Genomic DNA, 21,437 nt, shown 5'->3' on the forward strand with positions numbered 1-21,437 from the left:
ACCTACTAGAGCTAAGCTGACTGGACCAAAGCTTTCATTAATCATCTCCGACATCCAGGTAAACCAAAGCATATGAGCAGGAAATGGTTTTGAGCTCTTATTACAGTCTCAATTATGTGTTAGTCAACTCAAGCAACCATTATGTACTCAATAATAGGTATGACACAGCTCTGGACATCAGCAGCACTAAAGCAGGCAGGCACAGGTAGCCTGATTATACTGATTTTTCTGGTGTTAACATTCTTAAGAAGCATGGGAAATAGTAATGATATAATATCTTCCTCATTAAAATCTTGCAGTAGCACTCTGCTAGATTTGTTCTGTTTTTTACATGGATAACCAGACTGTGCAGAGTAACGCTGTCTTCAGAAATGACAGCACAAGCAAAAAAAAAAAAAAGAAAGAAAGAAAGAAATGACAGCACAGTATCTTAGTGGGGAAGAAAACGTCGGATGTCACTCTGGGGATAAATTTCTAATTGCCAGTGATTATAACAATATTTTCCTAAACATTAAAGCCTCTATGGAGGGTAGCTAGTTATAAAAACATTGTCTCGAAACTTTAAAAATTGCATTGGTGTACATGATAATGTAACAACATAAGCAAAAGAAAAATTTAAAACATTGTTTAAAGAAACAGTAAGGGAAGCAGCTGATCCTTACGAAGGCACGAGGTTGCTTATTATGAAGCATTTATAGAGTCTGATGCATTTTCAAAGCTGGTTGCAATCATTACCACAGCATACCCTTGTGAGGTAAGTGTATTACCATCTGTGGTTCATAAATGAAAAAGCTGAGGCACTGAATGATTAAGTCACTTGCCTAAGGAGAATGAGTCAACGTCAAGAGTCATAGTTGACCCAGCCTAACGACTCCTGACGGTCAGTCCAGGGCTTAGTCAGCGGGGGCCGGAGTGGCTTCCCTGGCTGGCACCTGGACTTGGGCTATTTCCCTTCACGTCGAAGCAGAACAGTGCAATCGAGAGGACAGAACTTCAAATAATTTTTACTTCCACGCAAGATTTAGCCCTGAGATTTTAATCTCAGGAGTTGGAACACGAAAAGCTGTCGGGTGCACTCCCCCTCCCCCGAACTGTGGCAAGTGGTTACTGTGGGCGGTTCCGCCACTCCCTTTCGCAGTGATGGCAATGAGTGACCACCAGCGTTAGCGGAGCCGGGGGACGGGGGAGGGTCGATTGCTTAACGATTTTCCCTCGCCGCCTCTTTTTGGAACTAAGAGAAAATGGTGGGAAGTCAAAAGAAAATTAAATAAACACACAGGCAACTTGTCCTAGGACCTCAACTAAGCAAATGAAGCCTTATTGTGCGTGTTGAGCCTACAGTTCCCAACCTTCCGAGGAAGATGGGAGGACAGGGCGACAAAGGGCACAGGAGGCATGCCTGGCAGTGAGTGCGACAGCAACTATCCAGGCGGAAGAGCAGAGGACTGAAAGCCACCCGCCAGCACGCGAGTGTCCGCTGCGCCGAGAACCGCGCACGGTACCCACCGGCCACGTGACCAGTCTTTTTTTTTTTTTTTTAAACTTCCTAGCCTAAAAAAAAAGAGACAGGGAGAGCGAGCCACCGAGAGAGCGACTCCACTTCCCAGAAGCCTCTTGTTAAACACGCAGCCGCAGTCTTGCGCAGGCGCCGCCAGGGCCAAACGGACACGTCCGTCACGTGAACAGTAGCCGACCAATCCGGTTTGAATCTCATTTTTTTCCTCTCACCCCCTCCCTTCAGGAGCGGTTGTGCGATCAGATCGATCTAAGATGGCGACTGTGGAACCGGTGAGTATTGCCTTTGGCCCCCACCCCCACCGGTCCCCGCGCTCCGTCTCCTTTCGGACTGAAGGATCCCGCGGGACGGCGTTCCCAGCGCGCACGCTACCCCTTGCCGCCCCCTCCCCCTCTTCTTTGGCCTGACCTCCCTGCGGACAATTGGGGGCGCCCCGGAGGCTGGCCGCCACGGCGTGTAGAGCACACGTTCTGGTGGGGGCCCGCGAGCTAGGGGAGAGAGATGTGGGGGAGGGGCGGCGCGGCTCCTCCTGTGGAGCCGCAAGGTGTCTATAAGGGTGGTGGGTGATCCGGCCCCTGGGCGAGGTGTGTGGGAATCGTGCCTTTGCTATGGGAAGGCGCGGGCCCGGCTCCGAACGAGCGCCAGGATTCGCAGGGACGGTGGGCGGCGAGCCGGCCTGGAATGAGATGGAGGAGGGAGCCTCGGAGCAGCCTTTCCCTCTCTCCCTCCTGAGCTCTAGCTCAGGGGCTTGGGTTCCGGGCGCGCGCCGGGATGTCTTAGACCGGTGGGCCAGGGAGCCGGTGAGCGCGCGGTGCCACGGGGTGGGTTGGGCGGGAGTGGTGCCGCGGCACGCGCGGAGAAGGTTCTTCCTCGCCGAGGGGTGCCGAGAGGGGCGAGCGCATGTTACTCCAGCATGTCCGAGAGTTGTCGGGGTTGGCGACCCGGTAGGCGAGAAAGGTTTCGGGGTGGGGAGGAGAACCCTTGGTGGCGCGGTAAAGCTCTGAGAGTAGGATGAAGGGTGCTGGTGGTTGGAAGGGGGATCACATTGTCCTCGCCCCTCCATGCTTGAGCCTGGGCTGTCATGGAGGAGGGAAGGGGGAGGAGCGAGGCCTGCTGATAGCTGCTGGGGCTGGTCGGCTTGCCGGCCGGACCTGCGGCATTTCACACGCGCCTGTCTTCCATTCATTCATCCTTTCCGCGCTGTGCGCACGCCTCAGAGAGTGCGAATGGGTGTAGATCCATCTGTTCTTCCGCGGCTTTATCCTCTGGAAGAGTTCTCAGACACAGTTTAACTTAACTTTTAAAGTTAGGTTTCTGTTTGATTTTTTTTCTTTATCCGTTCTCCTGGCTTTCTTCCCAGTTCAGGCACCATCTTAAACTTATTTTAAGCAGGCTGATCCCAGAGCACAAAGTTGATAGTTACCGCCCAAAGGAGAGAGTATGTTTGTCATAGTTTGGGTTTGCCGGCACTGACTCACGGAAACTTCTAGGCCTGTGTTGCCGTTTTAGGAATGTCACATACAAGTGATTCTGTTTTAGAGGTGTGTAGCCAGAAAACGTTTGATACTCTGGAACTGTACTAGACCTTGGTTGCCCGATAATTTTGTGAATCTTTAATGGTAGTTCGTGATTTTGATGATGGCGTCCCAACTTGCTTTGACTTTTCTTTGAAGACTTTTATAATTAAAAAAAACAACTAGTTATAAAAAGATCTATAGGATACAAAAATGCTTATTTTTCAGTTACATTGATGTTAATTATCCTTTCCTTGTTGCCCGAATTTAAGGTAGTTTTTCTGCTTGGTTATTTGTACTTATATTTATTATTTATTCATTTGTTTATTTATTTATTTTTGAAAATTGTATATATGGCCGCACGCGAGGCATATGGAAGTTCCCAGGCCAGGGGCTGAATCCGAGCCACAGCTGGACCTAAGATGCAGTTGCGGCTACGCCTACGCTGGATCCTTTAACCCGGGAGCCTTTAACCCACTGTGTCGGGCTGGGCATTGAACCTGCATCTCCGCAGCAATCCCAGCCACTGCATTGGGATTCTTAACCTACATTGTCACAAGTGGGAACTCCCTTGTATTTTTATTGGTACCGATTTTTATTTATATTCCTGAAAATTAGATGGACTACAAAACTCTTAAGTTGCTGGTACAATTAATTGATTTTTAGAACATTAATGTTAAATAGATAAAAGATGTATTTGTAAAATTTTAGTTAAGTCCCTTTTAATGAGTTGTGACATCTATTTCTAACTGGATGAACTCTCCTACCTATTGTACCAGCTTCAATAAAAAGCATTGCAGCTGGTAATAGGGGCAAGGCTAAAACCTCTACACAATAAAACAATAATGTATTCTGTGCAGTTTCAGTAACATTTAGGTAATTTGGGTTTTGCAAAGCTATGCTGTTTTGGTTCAACAGCAGAGAACAGAACTACAAAGTGTTGAAGAACTGTTTTGAGTCAGTAAATATTTATGGCTCCCTGTATGTTTAGAACCTTGTACCAAGTGTTCTTTAGGATACAAAGTTATACAAAATGTGATTATATACCTTGTTCAATGTAAACCTCTAGGAGCTTAATTTCCAGTGATCTCTCATGAATGATACAGTATAGTAGTCCTTCTAGTAATGACCCCTGGGAGATTTGAATACTGAATTCAAATGTGGGGAGTGAGGAACTTAAAAACCTAGTGTTTGAATAAAATAGAAAGCCAGTTTGAAACTATAGTATTTTTAGGATTCGTGTAAAATAATTTCGTGTTCATTTTTAGTGAAAACGCAAAATTTTAGTACTTTTTAATGCATCCTTGTCCACAGGTTAGTCCTTTAGAATTCTATTTTTGGACAGTTTTATATAGTGAGTTTTGTTTAATTTAATTTATTTACTTATTTTGACTGCGCCTGCAGCATGTGGAATCTCCTGGGCCAGGGATCACATCTGAGCCATGGCAGCAAACCAGGCCACAGCACTGGATCCTTAACCCCCTGCACCACAAAACAACTGAGATTTTTTTTTTCAAGCGGCTGATTAGTGTTTGTTGCAATCGGTATCCCTGTAGAAGTCTACAGAAAACATATTTGTTCATTGCTAATGGAGTTAGCTTGTGACTTTCCTTACTTTTTGCTGGACATAATCATAAGCACCTAAGAGTCAGGTTTTTTCCTGCTTGTCCCACCTTTGTAAGCATTCAGGGAATTTTTATCGATGGAAATTATGTTAAATATCATTTTCAACTTATATTGTGTGATTCTCAAGTGTCTGTGAGATCAGTTAAATGGCTTACATGAAATGTAAAAAAATGATACAAATGAATTTATTTATGAAATAGTAATCAACTCATAGACATAGAAAACAAATTTGGATTACCAAAGGGGGAAGGAAGGGAGGAGGGGTAAATTAGGAGTTTGGGATTAAATGGTAACACTACTATATATAAAATAGATAAACAACGAGGAACTGCTCTGTAGCACAGAGAACTATCTATACTCAATATCTTGTAATAGCCTATAACAAGAAAGAATCTGGAAAGTAATAAGTACACACATATATAAAACTGAATTGCTTTGTTATACACCTGAAACTAATACAGCATTGTAAATCAACTCCTTTTCTTTTCTTTTCTTTTCTTTTTTTTTTTTTTGCTTTTTAGGGCTGCACTTACAGCATATGAAGGTTCCCAGGCTAGGGGTCTAATCAGAGTTACAGCTGCTGGCCTGCGTTACAGCCACAGCAATGCCAGATCCAAGCTTGTCTGTCCAAGCTCACGGCAACACTGGTATCCTTAACCCACTGAGCAAGGCCAGGGGTTGAATCCACAACCTCATGCCTCCTAGTTGAATTTGTTTCCACAGCGCCATGATGGGAACTCCTCGACTACTTTCAAAAAAAAATCTTTTTTTTTTTTTCAAGGGCCTCACTTGCAGCATATAAAGGTTGCCAGGCTATGGATGGAATCGGACAGAGCTGTAGCCACCGGCCTACTCCACAGCCACAGCAGCACCAGACCCGAGCCACGTCTGCAACCTACACCACAGCTCATGGCAGCGCCAGATCCTTAACCACTGAGTGAAGTTAGGGATTGAACCCGAATCCTCATGGATCCTAGTTGGGTTTGTTAACCACTGAGCCACAATGGGAACTCTGTAAATCACCTACGTTAATTTTTAAAAAAGCAACACACACACACAAGAAGTGGTTTGCAGATAGTAAATGTGTTGAGAGGTTTGATCGGCAATTTAAAGGAAGCGCTGTACTTCTAAACAGGTAATATGGCAAGTTTTTTTTTGTTTTGTTTTGTTTTCCTTTTAGGACCTCACCTGCAGCATATGGAAGTTCCCAGGCTAGAGGTTGAATCAGAGCTATAGCTGATGGCCTCCACCACAGCCATAGCAATTTGGGATCTGAGCCACATCTGCAGCCTACACCACAGCTCATGGCAATGCCAAATCCTTAACCCTCTGAGCCGGGCCAGGGGTAAAACCTGCATTCTCATGGATCCTAGTGGGTGGGACTCGTTAACTGCTGAGCCACGAAGGGGACTCCCATAATATGTCAAAATTTTGAACATTGGGATAAACAATATTCTCCTGTTATTCTTTTGGCATTTGAATGTGGTTAGGTTAAAATTAGATTTTGTGGGTAGATCATAGTTAGACTTAATATTAGTTGGTGAAGATGGCAGGCCAACTTGCCTCCTTTGGGTCATGGTTTTTAATAGCTTTTATCTTTATGTTGCATTCTTCATTATTGGGCTTTTTTTTTTTTTTTTTTGACTTGTAGTTCTTTTAAAGGTAAAAGATTATGTATGGTTTCTTTAGTTAAACTTAGGGAGTAGGTGTTCATGCTGTGGCACAACTGAAACAAATCCACATAGTATCCCTGAGGATGCAAGTTCAATTCCTGGCTTTAGTGCGTTGGGGATCCACCGTTGCTGGGAGCTATGGTATAGGTCACACGTGGCTCAGAGCCCTCATTACTGTGGCTGTGGAGTAGGCTGGCAGCTGTAGCTCCCATTTGACCCCTAGCCTGGGAACTTCAATACGCTGCGAGTGTGGCCCTAAAAAGCAAAACAAAACAAAAAAACCCTGAAGTTTCTACTTGTTTTTATATTGCATGTCTCGAATTTTTTAAACTGTGCATTAGTTTCATAAGTGGAATTGTACAGTCAGCTGATCTAATGTTTCCCTTTTTATCCTTTAGGAACATATTTTGTATTGCAAAGAGTTTATTAAATAAGTCTTGTAGTTCCCGTCATGGCACACTGGTTCACGAATCCGACTAGGAACCATGAGGTTTTGGGTTCGATCCCTGGCCTTGCTCAGTGGGTTAAGGATCCGGCGTTGCCGTGAGCTGTGGTGTAGGTTGCAGACTCAGCTCGGATCCCATGTGGCTGTGGCTCTGGCGTAGGCCGGCGGCTACAGCTCCGATTTGACCCCCAGCCTGGGAACCTCCATATGTCACGGAAGCGGCCCTAGAAAAGGCAAAAAGACAAAAAAAGAAAAGAAAGTAAACAAGTCTTAAATACATATTGACAAATGTTATATAATGCAGTGTTTTGGCCAACAAGCAGACCTTGCAAATTAATATGCATATTTTTGCATTATGAAAGAACCCAGTATATCAAAGTTCATATATAAGTCAAACAAATTAGTTAGGTTCTGATGTTTATATTTTAAATTTCACTTCACTTTATGCTTTGAATTAATATGCCTAATTATTAGGCTTAGGTCTAAATTAGAAACAGATGTAATTTACACACCAAAGTTGGAGAGAATAAAATGTTAACTGGCCAATTTGGGCAGAAAATTCTATGCAAAGTTTTAAAAAAATTATTCTAAAAATGAAATAGAATAATTTGTATAAGTTTAAGAATATAGTAGAAGTACTAGCAGTCTTTATTGGAACAAGGAACCTGTGAAATAGTTGTACTAGCAATAGTTTTTTCTTTTCCTTCTCTACTACTAATAGGAATTTCCTTGCTCTTCTTGCTCCTGTGCATTGCTCTATTGAGTCTGGTTTTTTTTTGTTTTGTTTTTTAATGCTACTCCCAATGCATATGGAAGTTCCCCAGGCCAGGGATTGACTCCAAGCCGCAGTTGCAACCTGTGCTGCAGCTGTGGCAATGCTGGATCCTTGAACTCACTGTGCTGGTCCAGGAATTGAACCCGCACCTCCAAAGTGACCTGAGGTTTTGCAGTTAGATTCTTAACCCAGTGCACCACAAGTGGGAACTCCTCACTTTGTGAGAATTTTTTGAGAAGGAAATGAATATGAGTCCTAATCTTAATTTTAATGTCTTTGTGACCTTCTAGACCAAAGTTTCTAAGTGTAGCTGAAAAATGGGAATAAGAAGTTATCTCATAGTAACTTTGATTTTCTTTCTTTTTTTTTTTTAGTCTCTTTTAGGGCTGCACCTGATGCATATGGAGGTTCTCAGGCTAGGAGTGGAATCAGCTGTAGCTGCCAGCCTACACCAGAGCCACAGCATCGCAGGATCTGAGCCGTGTCTGCGACCTACACCATGGCTCACGGCAGTGCAGGATCCTTAATCCATTGAGTGAGCCCAGGAATCAGACTCGAGTCCTCATGGATACTGGTCGGGTTCATTAACCGCTGAGCCATGACAGGAACTCTGACTTTGATTTTCAAATGCAGCATTCAGAGATGACAGTTTGTGGAGTTCCCGTCGTGGCTTAGTGGTTAACGAATCTGACTAGGAACCATGAGGTTTTGGGTTCAATCCCTGGCCTTGCTCAGTGGGTTAGCGATCCTGTGTTGCCGTGAGCTGTGGCATGGGTCAAAGACTCGGCTCGGATCCCACGTGGCTGTGGCCCTGGCGTAGGCTGGTGGCTACAGCTCCAATTAGACCCCTAGCCTGGGAACCTCCATATGCCGTGGGAGCAGCCCAAGAAATGGCAAAAAGACAAAAAAAAAAAGAGGTGACAGTTTGTAAGCTATGAAGAACTAGGTAAAGTTAATATTGCATGCAGGTGTATCTATACATAGGTTTACTCACTTTTTCTTTTTCTCTTTTTGCAGGGAGATTTCACATAGCTGACTTTAGATCATTTCTTTGCCACTAGTAAGAAATGCAAAGCTTATGACCCATAACTTGTAGATATTCTTTCCACTCCTCCTCTTACTGTAAAAATCTGTAGTGTTTCTTTTTTTACTCAATAAATTTTATTACATTTATAGTTTTATAATGATCATCATGACCCAATTTTACAGCATTTCCATCCCCAAACCCCAGCCCATCACACCACCCCCCTACCTGTCTCCTTTGGAAACCATAAATTTTTCAAAGTTTGTGAGTCAGTATATGTTATGCAAAGAAGTTCATTGTGTCCTTTTTTTAGATTCCACATGTAAGTAATATCATATGATGTTGGTGTCTCACTGTCTCACTGACTTCACTTCTCATGATAATTTCTAGGTCCATCCATGTTGCTAAAAACGCCGTTACTTCTTTCTTTTTAATGGCTGAGTAATATTCTATTGTGCACATCTTCTTTATTCACTCCTCTGTCAATGGACATTTAGGTGGTTTCCATGTCTTGGCTATTGTATATAGTGCTGTAGTGAACATTGGAGTACATGCATCTTTTCAAGTCATGGTTTTTTCTGGATCGATGCCCAGGATTGGGATTGCTGGATCAAATGGTAATTCTATTTTTAGTTTTTAGTTTTCTGAGGAATCTCTGTACTGTTTTCCACAGTGATTGCATCAGTTTACAATCCCAGCAACATTGTAATAGGGTTCCCTTTTCTCCACACCCTTTCCAGCATTTATTGTTTGTAGACTTTTTAATGATGACCCTTCTGGCCAGTGTAAGGTGGTACATCATAGTAGTTTTGATTTGCACTTCTCTAATAATGAGTGATGTTAAACATCTTTTTTTTTTTTTTTTTGGTCTTTTTGCCTTTTCTAGGGCCGCTCCCGTGGCATATGGAGGTTCCCAGGCTAGGGGTTGTATCGGAGCTGTAGCCACTGGCCTACGCCACAGCCACAGCAATGCTGGATCTGAGCCACATCTTCAATCTACACCACAGCTCACGGCAACGCCAGATCCTTAACCCACTGAGCAAGGCCGGGGATTGAACCTGCAACCTCATGGATTCATTAACCACAGAGCCATGATGGGAACTCCAGTGTTAAACATCTTTTCATGTGTTTTTTGGCCATCTGTATGTCTTCTTTGGAGAATTGTCTGTTTAGATCTTCTGTCCATTTTTTGATGGGGTTGTTTGTTTTTTGGTATTGAGCTGCAGAAGGTGTTTATAAATTTCGGAGATTAATCCCTTGTCAGTTGATTCATTTGCAAAGATTTTCTCCCATTCTGTGGGTTGTCTTTTCATTTTGTTTAGGGTTTCCTTTGTTGTGCAGAAACTTTTTAAAGTCCCATTTGTTTATTTTTGTTTTTATTGTCATTACTCTAGGAGGTGGATCTGAGAAGATTTTGCTGCAGTTTATGTTGGAGAATGTTTGGCCTATGTTTTCCTCTAAGAGCTTTATAGTATCTGCTCTTATATTTAGGTCCTTAATCCATTTTGAGTTTATTTTTGTGTATGGTGTTACAAGGTGTTCTAATTTCATTCTTTTACAAGTGGCTGTCCAGTTTTCCCAGCACCACTTATTGAAGGGGCTGTCTTTTCTCCATTGTATATTCTTGCCTCCTTTGTCGTAGATTGGCTACTGTAGGTGCATGGGTTTAATTCTGGGCTTTCTATCCTGTTCCAGTCATCTGATTTCTGTCTTTGTGCCAGTACTATATGGTTTTGATGACACTAGCTTTGTAGTATAATCTGAAGTCAGGGAGCCTGATTCCAGCGTTGCCATGAGCTGTGGTGTGGGTTGCATATGTGGCTTGGATCCTGCATTGCTGTGGCTGTGGTATAGGCTGGCAGCTGTAGCTCCACTTGGCCCCCTAGCCTGGGAACCTCCATATACCGTGGGTGTGGCCCTAAAAAGCAAACAATAAATAAATAAAGTCCCTGTTGTATGTGGAGAAAAAGGGATAGCTTAAGTACTAAGTACTTAAGTACTAAGTCATTTCTAATCATTTCTAGAACTTGAGAATGTGGTCATAAAAATAGGATTTTTTTTCCCAGTTGGAACTTTTGATATATTTTTCATAGAAACAATGGGAAACTGTAGTTTAGGCTCCTTGTGTTAAGTAAATTTCTGCTGAATTACGACATATCTAACCAGTGTTGAATTTCCAGGGATACAGATTTAGAGTTTTAAGCAACTGACTTAAGAAAAATGATCTTTTAAACACAATTTGTTTGTAACAGTGAATTTTAATGTAGGCAAATCTTTATGTCCCATTTTCTTTTTTTTTAATTTTCTTTTCCTTGGCCACAGCATGCAGTAGCTTGATAAGGGATCTCAGTTCCCAGACCAGGGATTGAACCTGAGCTGCAGCAGTGAAAACCTAACTACTAGAATCCTAACCACTAGACCACCAGGGAACTTCCTATATCTTAATAATAGCTAACACATAGCATTTATTGTATGTCTGGCACCATACTGAATGCTTTGCATATGTTAATTCATTTAATTTTTACAGTAGCCCTGTGAGGTAGGTATTACTCTTGTTTCACAAATGAGGAAACCAAGTTGCAGAGAGATTAAGTAACTTTGTATGACTAACCTGCCCAAGATCACATAGCTAATAAGTGTTGGGGTGGAGTTCAAACTAAAGCAGCCAAGTTCCACAGTGTGTGTTCTTAAGCCTGACACTATCTTTCAAATGGGCATGTAGATGTGATTCCTTGTGTGACTTGGAAAGATTAATTTGATAAACTTGACAGTTTACTACCTCTGCAGAAGAAAATGCATAGACATCTGTTTTTAGTTTCTTTCGTCTTACAGTATTGATAACTGGTAACCACAGTAGGATCTTAAGGAGTTCCGGTCATGGTGCAGCGGAAGTGAATCCGACTAGGAACCATGAGTTTCGGATTTGATCCCTGGCCTCCCTCATTGGGTTAAGGATCCGGGGTTGCCATGAGCTGTGGTGTAGGTCACAGATGTGGCTTAGATCTGGCGTGACTGTGGCTGTGGTGTAGGCTGGCAGCTGTAGCTCCGATTCAGCCCCTAGTCTGGGAGACTCCATATGCTATAGGTGCGGCCCTAAAAAGCAAAAAAAAAAAAAAAAAAAGTAGGATCTTAAGAAAATAGCACCTTGTGGAGTTCCCATCATGGCCCAACAGAAATGAATCTGACTAGTATCCACGAGGATGCAGGTTTGATATCTGTCCTCGTTCAGTGGGTTGAGGATCCGGCGTTGCTGTGAGCTGTGATGTAGGTCGAGGACGTGGCTTAGATCTGGCATTGCTGTGGCTGTGGCATAGGCCAGTTGGCTGCAGCTCCAATTTGATCCCTACCCTGAGAACCTCCATATGCTGCATGTGTGGGCCTAAGGAAAAAAAAGACAGAAAAGAAAATAGCACTTTGGTATCTAAATCTGAGGACTAAACAAGTAGTTAGTACTGATCATACTTCAGTGACTGGTTCATTTGGGAGTTGATTTCTAAAGAAAGTAAATAGTCATTCCCTTCTCCCTCTTCTCATTGGATTTCTGGACTGTATCAATTCAGATGATTTGCCAGTTAAAATATTTTGTTAATGAAAACAGTGTAGTAAAATTTTAAAAATTTGCCAACATGGAATTTACTCTCTTACTACCTTGATACTTTTAGTAATTTTGATGAAAAGTCAAGCAAAGAATTAAGTAGTTGTTTTGAAAATTTCAGTTATGTTGCTAGTCTTTTTTGTCTTTTTAGGGCTGCACCCACGGCATATGGATGTTCCCAGGCCAGGGGTCGAATTGGAGCTGTAGCCTCTGGCCTACACCACCACAGCGCCAGATCCAAGCTGTATCTGTTAACCTACACCGCAGCTCATGGCAACACCAGATCCTTAACCCACTGAGTGAGGCCAGGGATCAAACTGCATCCTCATGGATGCTAGTTGGGTTCATTACTGCTAAGCCAACAATGGAAACTCCAATGCCAGATCCTTTAACTTCTTGGCTGCCAGGTAACTCCTTTTGTAGGTTTTTTTTTTAATCTTATATTGTGGGATAAATACTTTTTATAGAAGAAATTCATATTTCAGGCAATTTAAAAAATTTTCTAATATTACATAATTCCTAAGTGAGACAGCTAGAACTCAAACCCAAGTTCTCTCTTCAAGCCTTATTTCTATACTGGTCAAAACAAACTAAAATTCAATCAGAAATAAAAAGTCCAACTCTTTACCTTCAGCAAAACTCTTACCTTAAGGATAAAATTGATGCATAGGGAGTTCATGCTGTGGTGCAGCGGCATTGGTGGTGTCTCTGCAGTGCCAGAATGCAGGTTTATTTTATTTTTTTGTTTGTTTGTTTGTTTGTTTTTGGCTTTTTGCTATTTCTTTGGGCCGCTCCCGCGGCATATGGAGATTTCCCAGGCTAGGGGTCGAATCGGAGCTGTAGCCACCCGCCTACGCCAGAGCCACAGCAACATGGGATCCGAGCCGCGTCTGCAACCTACACCACAGCTCACGGCAACGCCGGATCCTTAACCCACTGAGCAAGGCCAGGGATCGAATCCACAACCTCATGGTTCCTAGTCGGATTCGTTAACTCGACGGGAACTCCCCAGAATGCAGGTTTAATCCTTGGTCTGGCATAGTGGGTTAAAGGATCTAGCATTGCCATGGCTGCTGTGGTGTAGGTCGAATCTGCAGCTCAGATCTGAGTCCTGGGCTGGAAACTCCATATGCCTTGGGCCAGCCAAAAAAAAGAAAAAAAAAATATTGATGCATAGGTCATCATTATACACAAATAAATAAAAATCATATCTGTGAAAGGTTTTATCAGATGATTTACAGGTGGTGGCGTGAGGGGATTAGGAATGATAAACTTTTTAATTTTTTTTGAAATTTTTTTGTACAGTGTATTTTTAAATATTTAGAATTGTAAAATCTCTTGGATTTTGGTTTATAGGTAATGATGGTATTTAGCTTTTTATTTATTTATATTTTTTTATATTTTTCATCTTTTTGCCATTTCTTGGGCTGCTCCCGAAGCATATGGAGGTTCCCAGGCTAGGGGTCCAATCAGAGCTATAGCTGCCGGCCTACACCAGAGCCATAGCAATGCGGGATCCGAGCCACATCTGCAACCTACACCACAGCTCACGGCAACGTCAGATCCTTAACCCACTGAGCAAGGCCAGGGATCGAACCTGCAGCCTCATGGTTCCTAGTCGGATTAGTTAGCCACTGAGCCACGACGGCAACTCCAGCTTTTTATTTTTAATAACTTTTTTATCAAGATGAATAAATATGTTCGAGGTCCAGAATTCAAATAGATCCTTTTAGCAATCTGGTGGAACCTATGACCTCATTTTCAGAATGTTTTTAAATGCATTAAATAAATACATAGGATTACAAAGAAAACTAATTATATTGAAATACAATAAGGGTTAAGTGAGTTAACGTGAAACATTAAGGATGCTGCCTGGCACAGGCAAAATCCTGTCTTATTGTTCTAAAAAGACCCCTATCTCTTGTCTATTTTTTCTAGCCAACCAGGTCTCCTTTCTTTTCTTTTTTTTTTGTCTTTTTGCCGTTTCTAGGGCCGCACCTGTGGCATATGGAGGTTCTCAGGCTAGGGGTCTGATCGAAGCTGTAGCTGCCGACCTATACCACAGCCACAGCAACGCAGGATCCGAGCCTCGTCTGCAACCTACACCACAGCTCACGGCAACGCTGGATCCTTAACCCACTGAGCAAGGCCAGGGGTTGAACCTGCAACCTCATGGTTCCTAGTCAGATTTGTTAACCACTGAGCCACGATGGGAACTCCATTGTTAACCAGTTGTTTATTTATTTGTTTGTTTCTTTTTAGGGCTGCACTTGTGATATGGGGGTTCCCAGGCCAGCGGTCCAATCGGAGCTGTAGCTGTGGGCACAGCAACACTAGATCCAAGCCAAGTGTTTGACCTATACCACAGCTCACAGCAATGCCAGATCCCAGGCCAGGGGTTGAACCCAAATCCTCATGGATGCTAGTCAGGTTAGTTTCCGCTGAGCCGTGATGGGAGCTCCAAGGATTCTTCTTAAAAAAGCCTGTCCAAGAGCACTTTCTGTGACGATGGAAATGTTCTGTATTTGTGCTGTCCAATACAGTAGCCACTAGCCGCACATGGCTATTGAGCACTTGGAATAAGACTAACCCAACCAAGAAGATGAATTTTAAATTTTTGCACCTGCAGCATATGGAAGTTCCCAGGCTAGGGGTATGAATCGGAGCCTTAGCCACTGGCCTATGCCACAGCAACACTAACCAGCTGCAAGACTAGGGATCGAACTCGCATCCTCATGGATGCTAGTCGGGTTCTTAACCCACTGAGTCACAGTGGGGATGTGGGGACTCCTGTAAAATTTTTTTTTTTTTTTTTTTGACTGTGCTTGTGGCATATGGAAGTTCCCAGGCCAGGGATCAGACTTGCACCACAGCAGTGACCTGAGCCCTAACACTGACAATACTGGATCCTTAACCTGCCGAGCCCCCAGGGAACTCCATGTAATTTTTAATTACTTGAAATTTAATTCTAAGTAATTAATTGGATAGCAGATTAGACAGTGTAGCTCTAAAATTTAAACATACCTTGGTGTACACAAATACATATATGTATGTTGTATTATAACTTTGTAAGGTACAACTGGATATGACCAAGCCCAATTTGGTTGGACAAGTTATTGTTTAATTTTATTCTAGGAAAACTTCTTTCTATATTTATCTTTGTTTATATATATATTTATAGTATATGTAAATATAGTTATATATTACATGTAATTTTCAAAGATAATTATTTGATGTTATGTGGACATTTTAAGTTGTCCTAAAATTAAAGTTGTCCTCTGACTTTTTTTTGCTCTTTGAGAATATGTGGTGTGGGAGTTGCCTTCGTGGATCAGAGGTAATGAACCCGACTAGGATCTGTGAAGATGCAGGTTTAATTTCTATTTTTTTATTTATTATATTTTATTTTATTTTTGTCTTTTCTAGGGCCTGCAGGATATGGAGGTTCCCAGGCTAGGGGTCTAATGGGAGCTATAGCCACTGGCCTACGCCAGAGCCACAGCCACGTGGGATCCAAGCCGCTCTGCAGCCTACACCACAGATCACTGCAGCACCGGACCCTTAACCCACTGAGCGAGGCCAGGGATCGAACCCGCAACCTCATGGTTCCTAGTCAGATTCTTTTCCGCTGCAACACAATAGGAACTCTTCAGTATTTTTTAATAAAAGGTAAAAATAGGCATCTTGGTCATAAGAGACAACAAATGAATGTAGCCTGAATCACATTGCTCCAGTCTGGACTGTTGTTCTCTGTATCTGGTGCACACCTGTCTTTCTTGGATCTCGTTTGACTATGTTCATGATTTGATCTCATATGACTTCTGTGTTGAACCCCTACTTTTGCCTGTGTCCCTTGTCGTCTTATTTAGTTACTTGTTTCACTTTGGCAGATCACATTTTCCAGTTTTTTGAGCAAAGGTACATGTGGTTTAAAGATTTTTGAGACCATACGTATTAAACAATATCATGTCAGTAGTTTGGCTGGGTGTAGAATTCTTTGGAATTTTGAGGTGCCATGATAATCTTCTGTTGTAGCTGTTGGTAAGTTAGGAATTCTTCTGAAGACTGTTTTCTTTCACTTTTTGGCTGTGCCTGTGGCATGCTGAAGTTCAAGGGCCAGGGATTGAACCTGCACCTCAGCAGTGACCAAGCCACAGCATTTACAACACTGGATTCTTAACCGCTAGGCCACTAAGGAACTTTTTTTTTTTTTCCCCTTAAGTGTTACCAGTTTGCTTCCCGCTTCCCAGAAATTTGTATACTCATTCCTTCTCCCCATTTCACAGTGACATGCTTTAGTATGAATGTTGTCATCCGTTATCTTGGGTACTCATTGGACTTATTAAATACAGCAACTCTTATCCATCACTTCTAAGAGATTTATTGGTGATTTACCTCTTCCCTTTTTTACTCCCTGAAACAGTTACTCAGATATTGGACCTATTGTACTGTAGGTCATTTGTGTTTGCATATTAACTTTTGCTCTCATATTCCGTTTCTGTTTTCTGGGAAATTTCATTTATTTTCAACCTCTTTTTGTCTCATAATTTTAATTTCCAGATGTTTTCTCTCTGGTCTTCTGAATGTTCATTTTTTTATAGTTTCCTATAATTGTTATGTGCATGCAAAATCTTAGCCTTTTGAGGATATATATAGGTACATATTTTTAAAGGCATTTTCTATTCCCTGCCTGTCTGTTTCCTCCAAGTTGCTTATTTTCTTTTTATTTTTGAACTCATGGCAGCAATCCTAGTGACTTAAGAGTTGGGGGAGGGGGGAATGGAGGGATCTAGTTATTTCTCAAACAGCTTTCACCAGATTCTTTTTTTGGGGGGGGAGGGTCTTGTGTTTTTAGGGCCGCACCTGTGGCATATGGAGGTTCCCAGGCTGGGGGTCTGATCAGAGCTGTTGCTACTGGCCTATACCACAGCCACAGTAATGCCAGATCTGAGCCCTGCCTGCAACCTACACCATAGCTCATGGCAACGCTGGATCCTTAACCCACTGAGTGAAGCCAGGGATCGAACCCGAAACCTCATGGTTCCTGGTCGGATTCATTTCCGCTGTGCCATGATGGGAACTCCTCACTGGATTCTTTTTTAATTTACTTCTAAACTCAGTTCTAAAGGTGCTGCCAGGAGACTTTAAGGTGTGTATTGATCAGTTACCACTTGTTCATCCATCTACATTCCAGTTCTTTCTTTAAAAAAATTTTTTTTTCCTCCTCTCTCCATAGTTTTGGGCTTATTTTTAAAAATTACCATAACTTTTTTTTTTTCTTTGCTTTTTAGGGCTGCACTCCTGGTATATGGGAGTTCCCAGGCTAGGGGGCGAATTGGAGCTACATCTCCCAGCCACAGACATAGCCACAGCAACTTGGGATCTGAGCCACGTCTGTGACCTACACCAGAGGTCATGGCAATGCTGGATCCCCCACCTCCTGAGCGAGGCCAGGGATGGAACCCACATCCTCATGGATACTAGTCAGATGTGTTCCCACTGTGTCAAAATGAGAACGCCCCCAAAATTACTGTACTTTTTAGTGGGATTTTGAGAGGAAACAGAATTATTAATTTATTCAGACATTTGTGCACCTGTCAAGTGTCCATGAGTGCTTAACTCATCTCTCCCTTAACCTTGAAGTTACTGATTACTGAATAGAGAAGAAATAACACTTACGAGGACATTTTAAAAGTAACTTGTATTCTGATTATAGAATATGGTGTTACACTTTTTCTATAACTAAGCAAAAAATACCAGGAATAATAAACCTAGCAAGTTATGTGCAGCATTCATATACCCAAATGTCAGAGCCTTAAAGTGCCCAAGAATTATAAACCCTAACAGTTTCCAAGATTCATAAATAAAAGCACAACTCTACTGAGAAATAGAGTAGAGGACTTCAATAGGTGAAGAATCATAATTTGCTTTTGAAAGAGATTTAATATTGGAAAGATGTCTGTTTTTCCTGAATTTAATATGTAAATTCACTCTAAACTGAGTCAAAATGCCAAAATCCTTGCCACTGGGATGGAAAACTACATGCTGGAGTTCACAAGCTGGCCTTAGGGCTGCTTTTGTGTGGCCTGCTAGCTGAGAATCATCTTTCTTTCCATTCAGAAGGTTGTAAAACAAAACAAAGAGTAAGTGATAGGAAGATTACCAGCCTAAAATTTACTCTCTAGCCCTTTAGAGAAAAAGTTAGCAAGCCCCGTATAATGACTTGTGAAGTTTAATGGAAAGACTAAACAAATGAGAATTGGAAGTAAATTTTTGAAAAGGAAGAGAAAAAGGAATGGAGAACTTGCCCTCCAAGGAGGAAAAAAAAGTTGCAGAACAAAAGTAACTTTTAAAAATGTGACTTTGAGGAGTTCCCGTCGTGGCGCAGTGGTTAACGAATCCGACTAGGAACCATGAGGTTGTGGGTTTGGTCCCTGCCCTTGCTCAGTGGGTTAATGATCCGGTGTTGCCGTGAGCTGTGGTGTAGGTTGCAGACGCAGCTCGGATCCCACGTTGCTGTGGCTCTGGCGTAGGCGGGTGGCTCCAGCTCTGATTCAACCCCTAGCCTGGGAACCTCCATATGCCGCAGAAGCGGCCCAAGAAATAGCTAAATTAAAAAAAAAAAAATGTGACTTTGGAGTGTTCCGGTCATGGCTCAGTGGTTAATGAATCCAACTAGGAACCAAGAGGTTGTGGATTCAATCCCTGGCCTTGCTCAGTGGGTTAAGGATCTGGCATTGCCGTGAGCTGTGGTGTAGGTCGCAGATGTGGCTCGGATCTGGCATGGATGTGGCTGTGGTGTAGGCTGGCAGCTGTAGCTCCGATTAGACCCTGAGCCTGGGAACCTCCATGTGCCGTGGGTTCGACCCTAAAAAACAAAGAAACAAAAAATGTGATTTTGGTACCAGTGGGGACTGACATCTCTGGAACAGACTGCATTGCATAAGTAGAGTATATACCTGGGCTTCAGTTTAACTTTTTTTTTTTTTTTTGGTCTTTTTGCCTTTTCTAGGGCTGCTCCCTCTGCATATGGAGGTTCCCAGGCTAGGGGTCGAATCGGAGCTGTAGCCGCCAGCCTATGTCAGAGCCACAGCAATGCCAGATCCGAGCTGAGTCTGCAACCTACACCACAGCTCATGGCAATGCTGGATCCTTAACCCACTGAGCAAGGCCAGGGGTTGAACTACTGAGCCACTATGGGAACTCCCAGTTTAATTTTTTTATAGTGAGTTTGAAACGTTTAGATCTGTATGAAGAACCTAGAAATCATCTGTAATCACAACATGTTCTTGTTAATATTTGAGTTTGCTTGTTTGTGGATTCTTTTTTCTTACATCCTCCTTTGTGCCTTTTTCTTGTTTTCCTTCGACTATTTTTTTAAGAGCAGTTTTAAGTTCACTTCAAAATTGAAAGGTATAGCGTGTTCTAATATACCTCCTACCCCAACAGGCATAACCTCTCCTACTATCAGTATCCCATACCAGAGTGGTGCATTTGTTACCCTTGATGACCCTACATTGACACATGATTATCATCCAAAGGATGTAGTTTACATTAGGATTCACTTTTGATGTTGTATGTTCTATGTGTTTGGAAACATGTATAATGACATGTTTACTTTTTTAAAAATTTTATTTATTTGTTTTTATTTTTACTTTTTTGCTTTTTAGGCCATCCTTCTGGCATATGGATGTTCTCTGCTAGTGGTTGAGTTGGAGTTATAGCTGCTGGCCTACACCGCACGCATAGCAACACAGGATCCCAGCCTTGTCTGTGACCTACATCACAGCTCACAGCAATGCCAGATCATTAACCCACTGAACGAGGTCAGGGATTGAACCCATATCCTCATGGGTTGTAGTTGGATTTGTTTCTGCTGAGCCACAATGGGAACTCTGACATTTACCATCATAATAAACATATAAGGGGTATAAATATAGAGTAGTGTCACTGCCTAAAAATTCTCTCTTCTCGCCTGTTTATCCCTTCCTCCTTCCTAGCAGCCACTAATTTTTTTAACTGTCTCCATAGTTTTGCCTTTTGCAGAAGGTCTTACAGCTGTGATCATACAGTGTATAGCCTCTTAAAGTTTCTTTCACTCAGTAATATACATGTAAGCTTCCTCCATGTCATTGCTTCATAGCTTATTTCTTAGTACAGAATGATATTCCATTGTCTGGCTTTACTACAGTTTAGTTAGGACTTGTTAAATTAAAAATAAACTGCCTCCCCTCCCCCTAAAAGTAATGTTCTCATTGTTTATTGAATCCTGAAATCTTTTTTCCACATTTGTGTTAGCATTTTATTTTATTTATTTTTACCTTTTGCTTTTTTTTGGCCACCCCATGGCCTGTGGAGTTCCCAGGCCAGGGATCAGATCCAAGCCGCAGTTGTGACTTATTCAGCAGCTGTAGCAGTGCTGTATTCTTAACTCCCTGCTCCGGAAGGGAACTCTTGGATCTTTTTATGTTTGGAAGCTTGATGGTTTATTAAGTAAAAAGATATAACCTACTCCGTAAACCTGGGGACACTTGAAACAGTAACTGTAGTACCTCGTTTTCTAAATTTTAAAGAAATAAATGTTGATTTCTTTTGAAAGATGATTTAAATACTCGGAGAATGGGCGTTCCTGTTGTGGTTCAGTGCAAATAAACCTGACTTGTATCCATGGGAATGTGGCTTCGATCCTCAGTGAGTTAAGGATCCAGTATTGCTGTGAGCTGCGGTTGCAGATGCAGCTCAGATTCCACATGGCTGTGGTGTAGACCAACAACTGCAGCTCCAGTTCAGCGCCTAGCCAGGGAGTTTCCACATGCCACAGGTGCAGCCCTAAAAAGAAAAGAGGGAAAAAAAAATTGGAGAATAAAAGGACAAATCCAATTTTCTTATTCACAATATAGTTTACATTGAAATGTTAAATTTTAGGAGTTCCCCTGTCATGACTCAGCAGCAGCGAATCTGACTAGTATCCATGAGGACTCAGGTTCGGTCCTGTTGGCTCTGAGCTGTGGTGTAGGTGGAAGACGCAGCTCAGGTCTGCTGTTGCTGTGGCTATGGTTTAGGCCAGCGGCTATAGCTCTAATTTGATCCCTAGCCTGGGAACCTCCCACGTGCTGCAACTGTGGCCCTAAAATGACCCCCAAAAATTAATTTTTTTAACTTTTAATGGTATAGAACTTAAAAAAAGTATTTAAAGAGAATTTAACTGCTTGTTTAACAGTAATGTAAAAATTGATTTTTTAAAACATTTAATCAGTATCATTAAATTT

The 21,437-nt window shown here is 42.2% G+C and overlaps 1 protein-coding gene across 1 annotated transcript in view; it reads left to right on the forward strand.

Annotated features, from left to right (window-relative positions):
• The first annotated feature begins 426 nt into the window (after nt 1-426).
• The window catches only part of EIF4E (eukaryotic translation initiation factor 4E), a 51,124-nt gene continuing 30,113 nt past the window's right edge, over nt 427-21,437 (forward strand). Inside the window, exon 1 of the mRNA XM_047798645.1 lies at nt 427-1,788. Coding sequence (XP_047654601.1) covers nt 1,771-1,788 — 18 coding nt within the window. The 5' untranslated portion in view covers nt 427-1,770. The remainder of the gene's footprint in view (nt 1,789-21,437) is intronic.

The sequence above is a fragment of the Phacochoerus africanus genome, chromosome 10 (assembly GCF_016906955.1).
Source record: "Phacochoerus africanus isolate WHEZ1 chromosome 10, ROS_Pafr_v1, whole genome shotgun sequence".
In the NCBI taxonomy this organism is placed as follows: domain Eukaryota; kingdom Metazoa; phylum Chordata; class Mammalia; order Artiodactyla; family Suidae; genus Phacochoerus; species Phacochoerus africanus.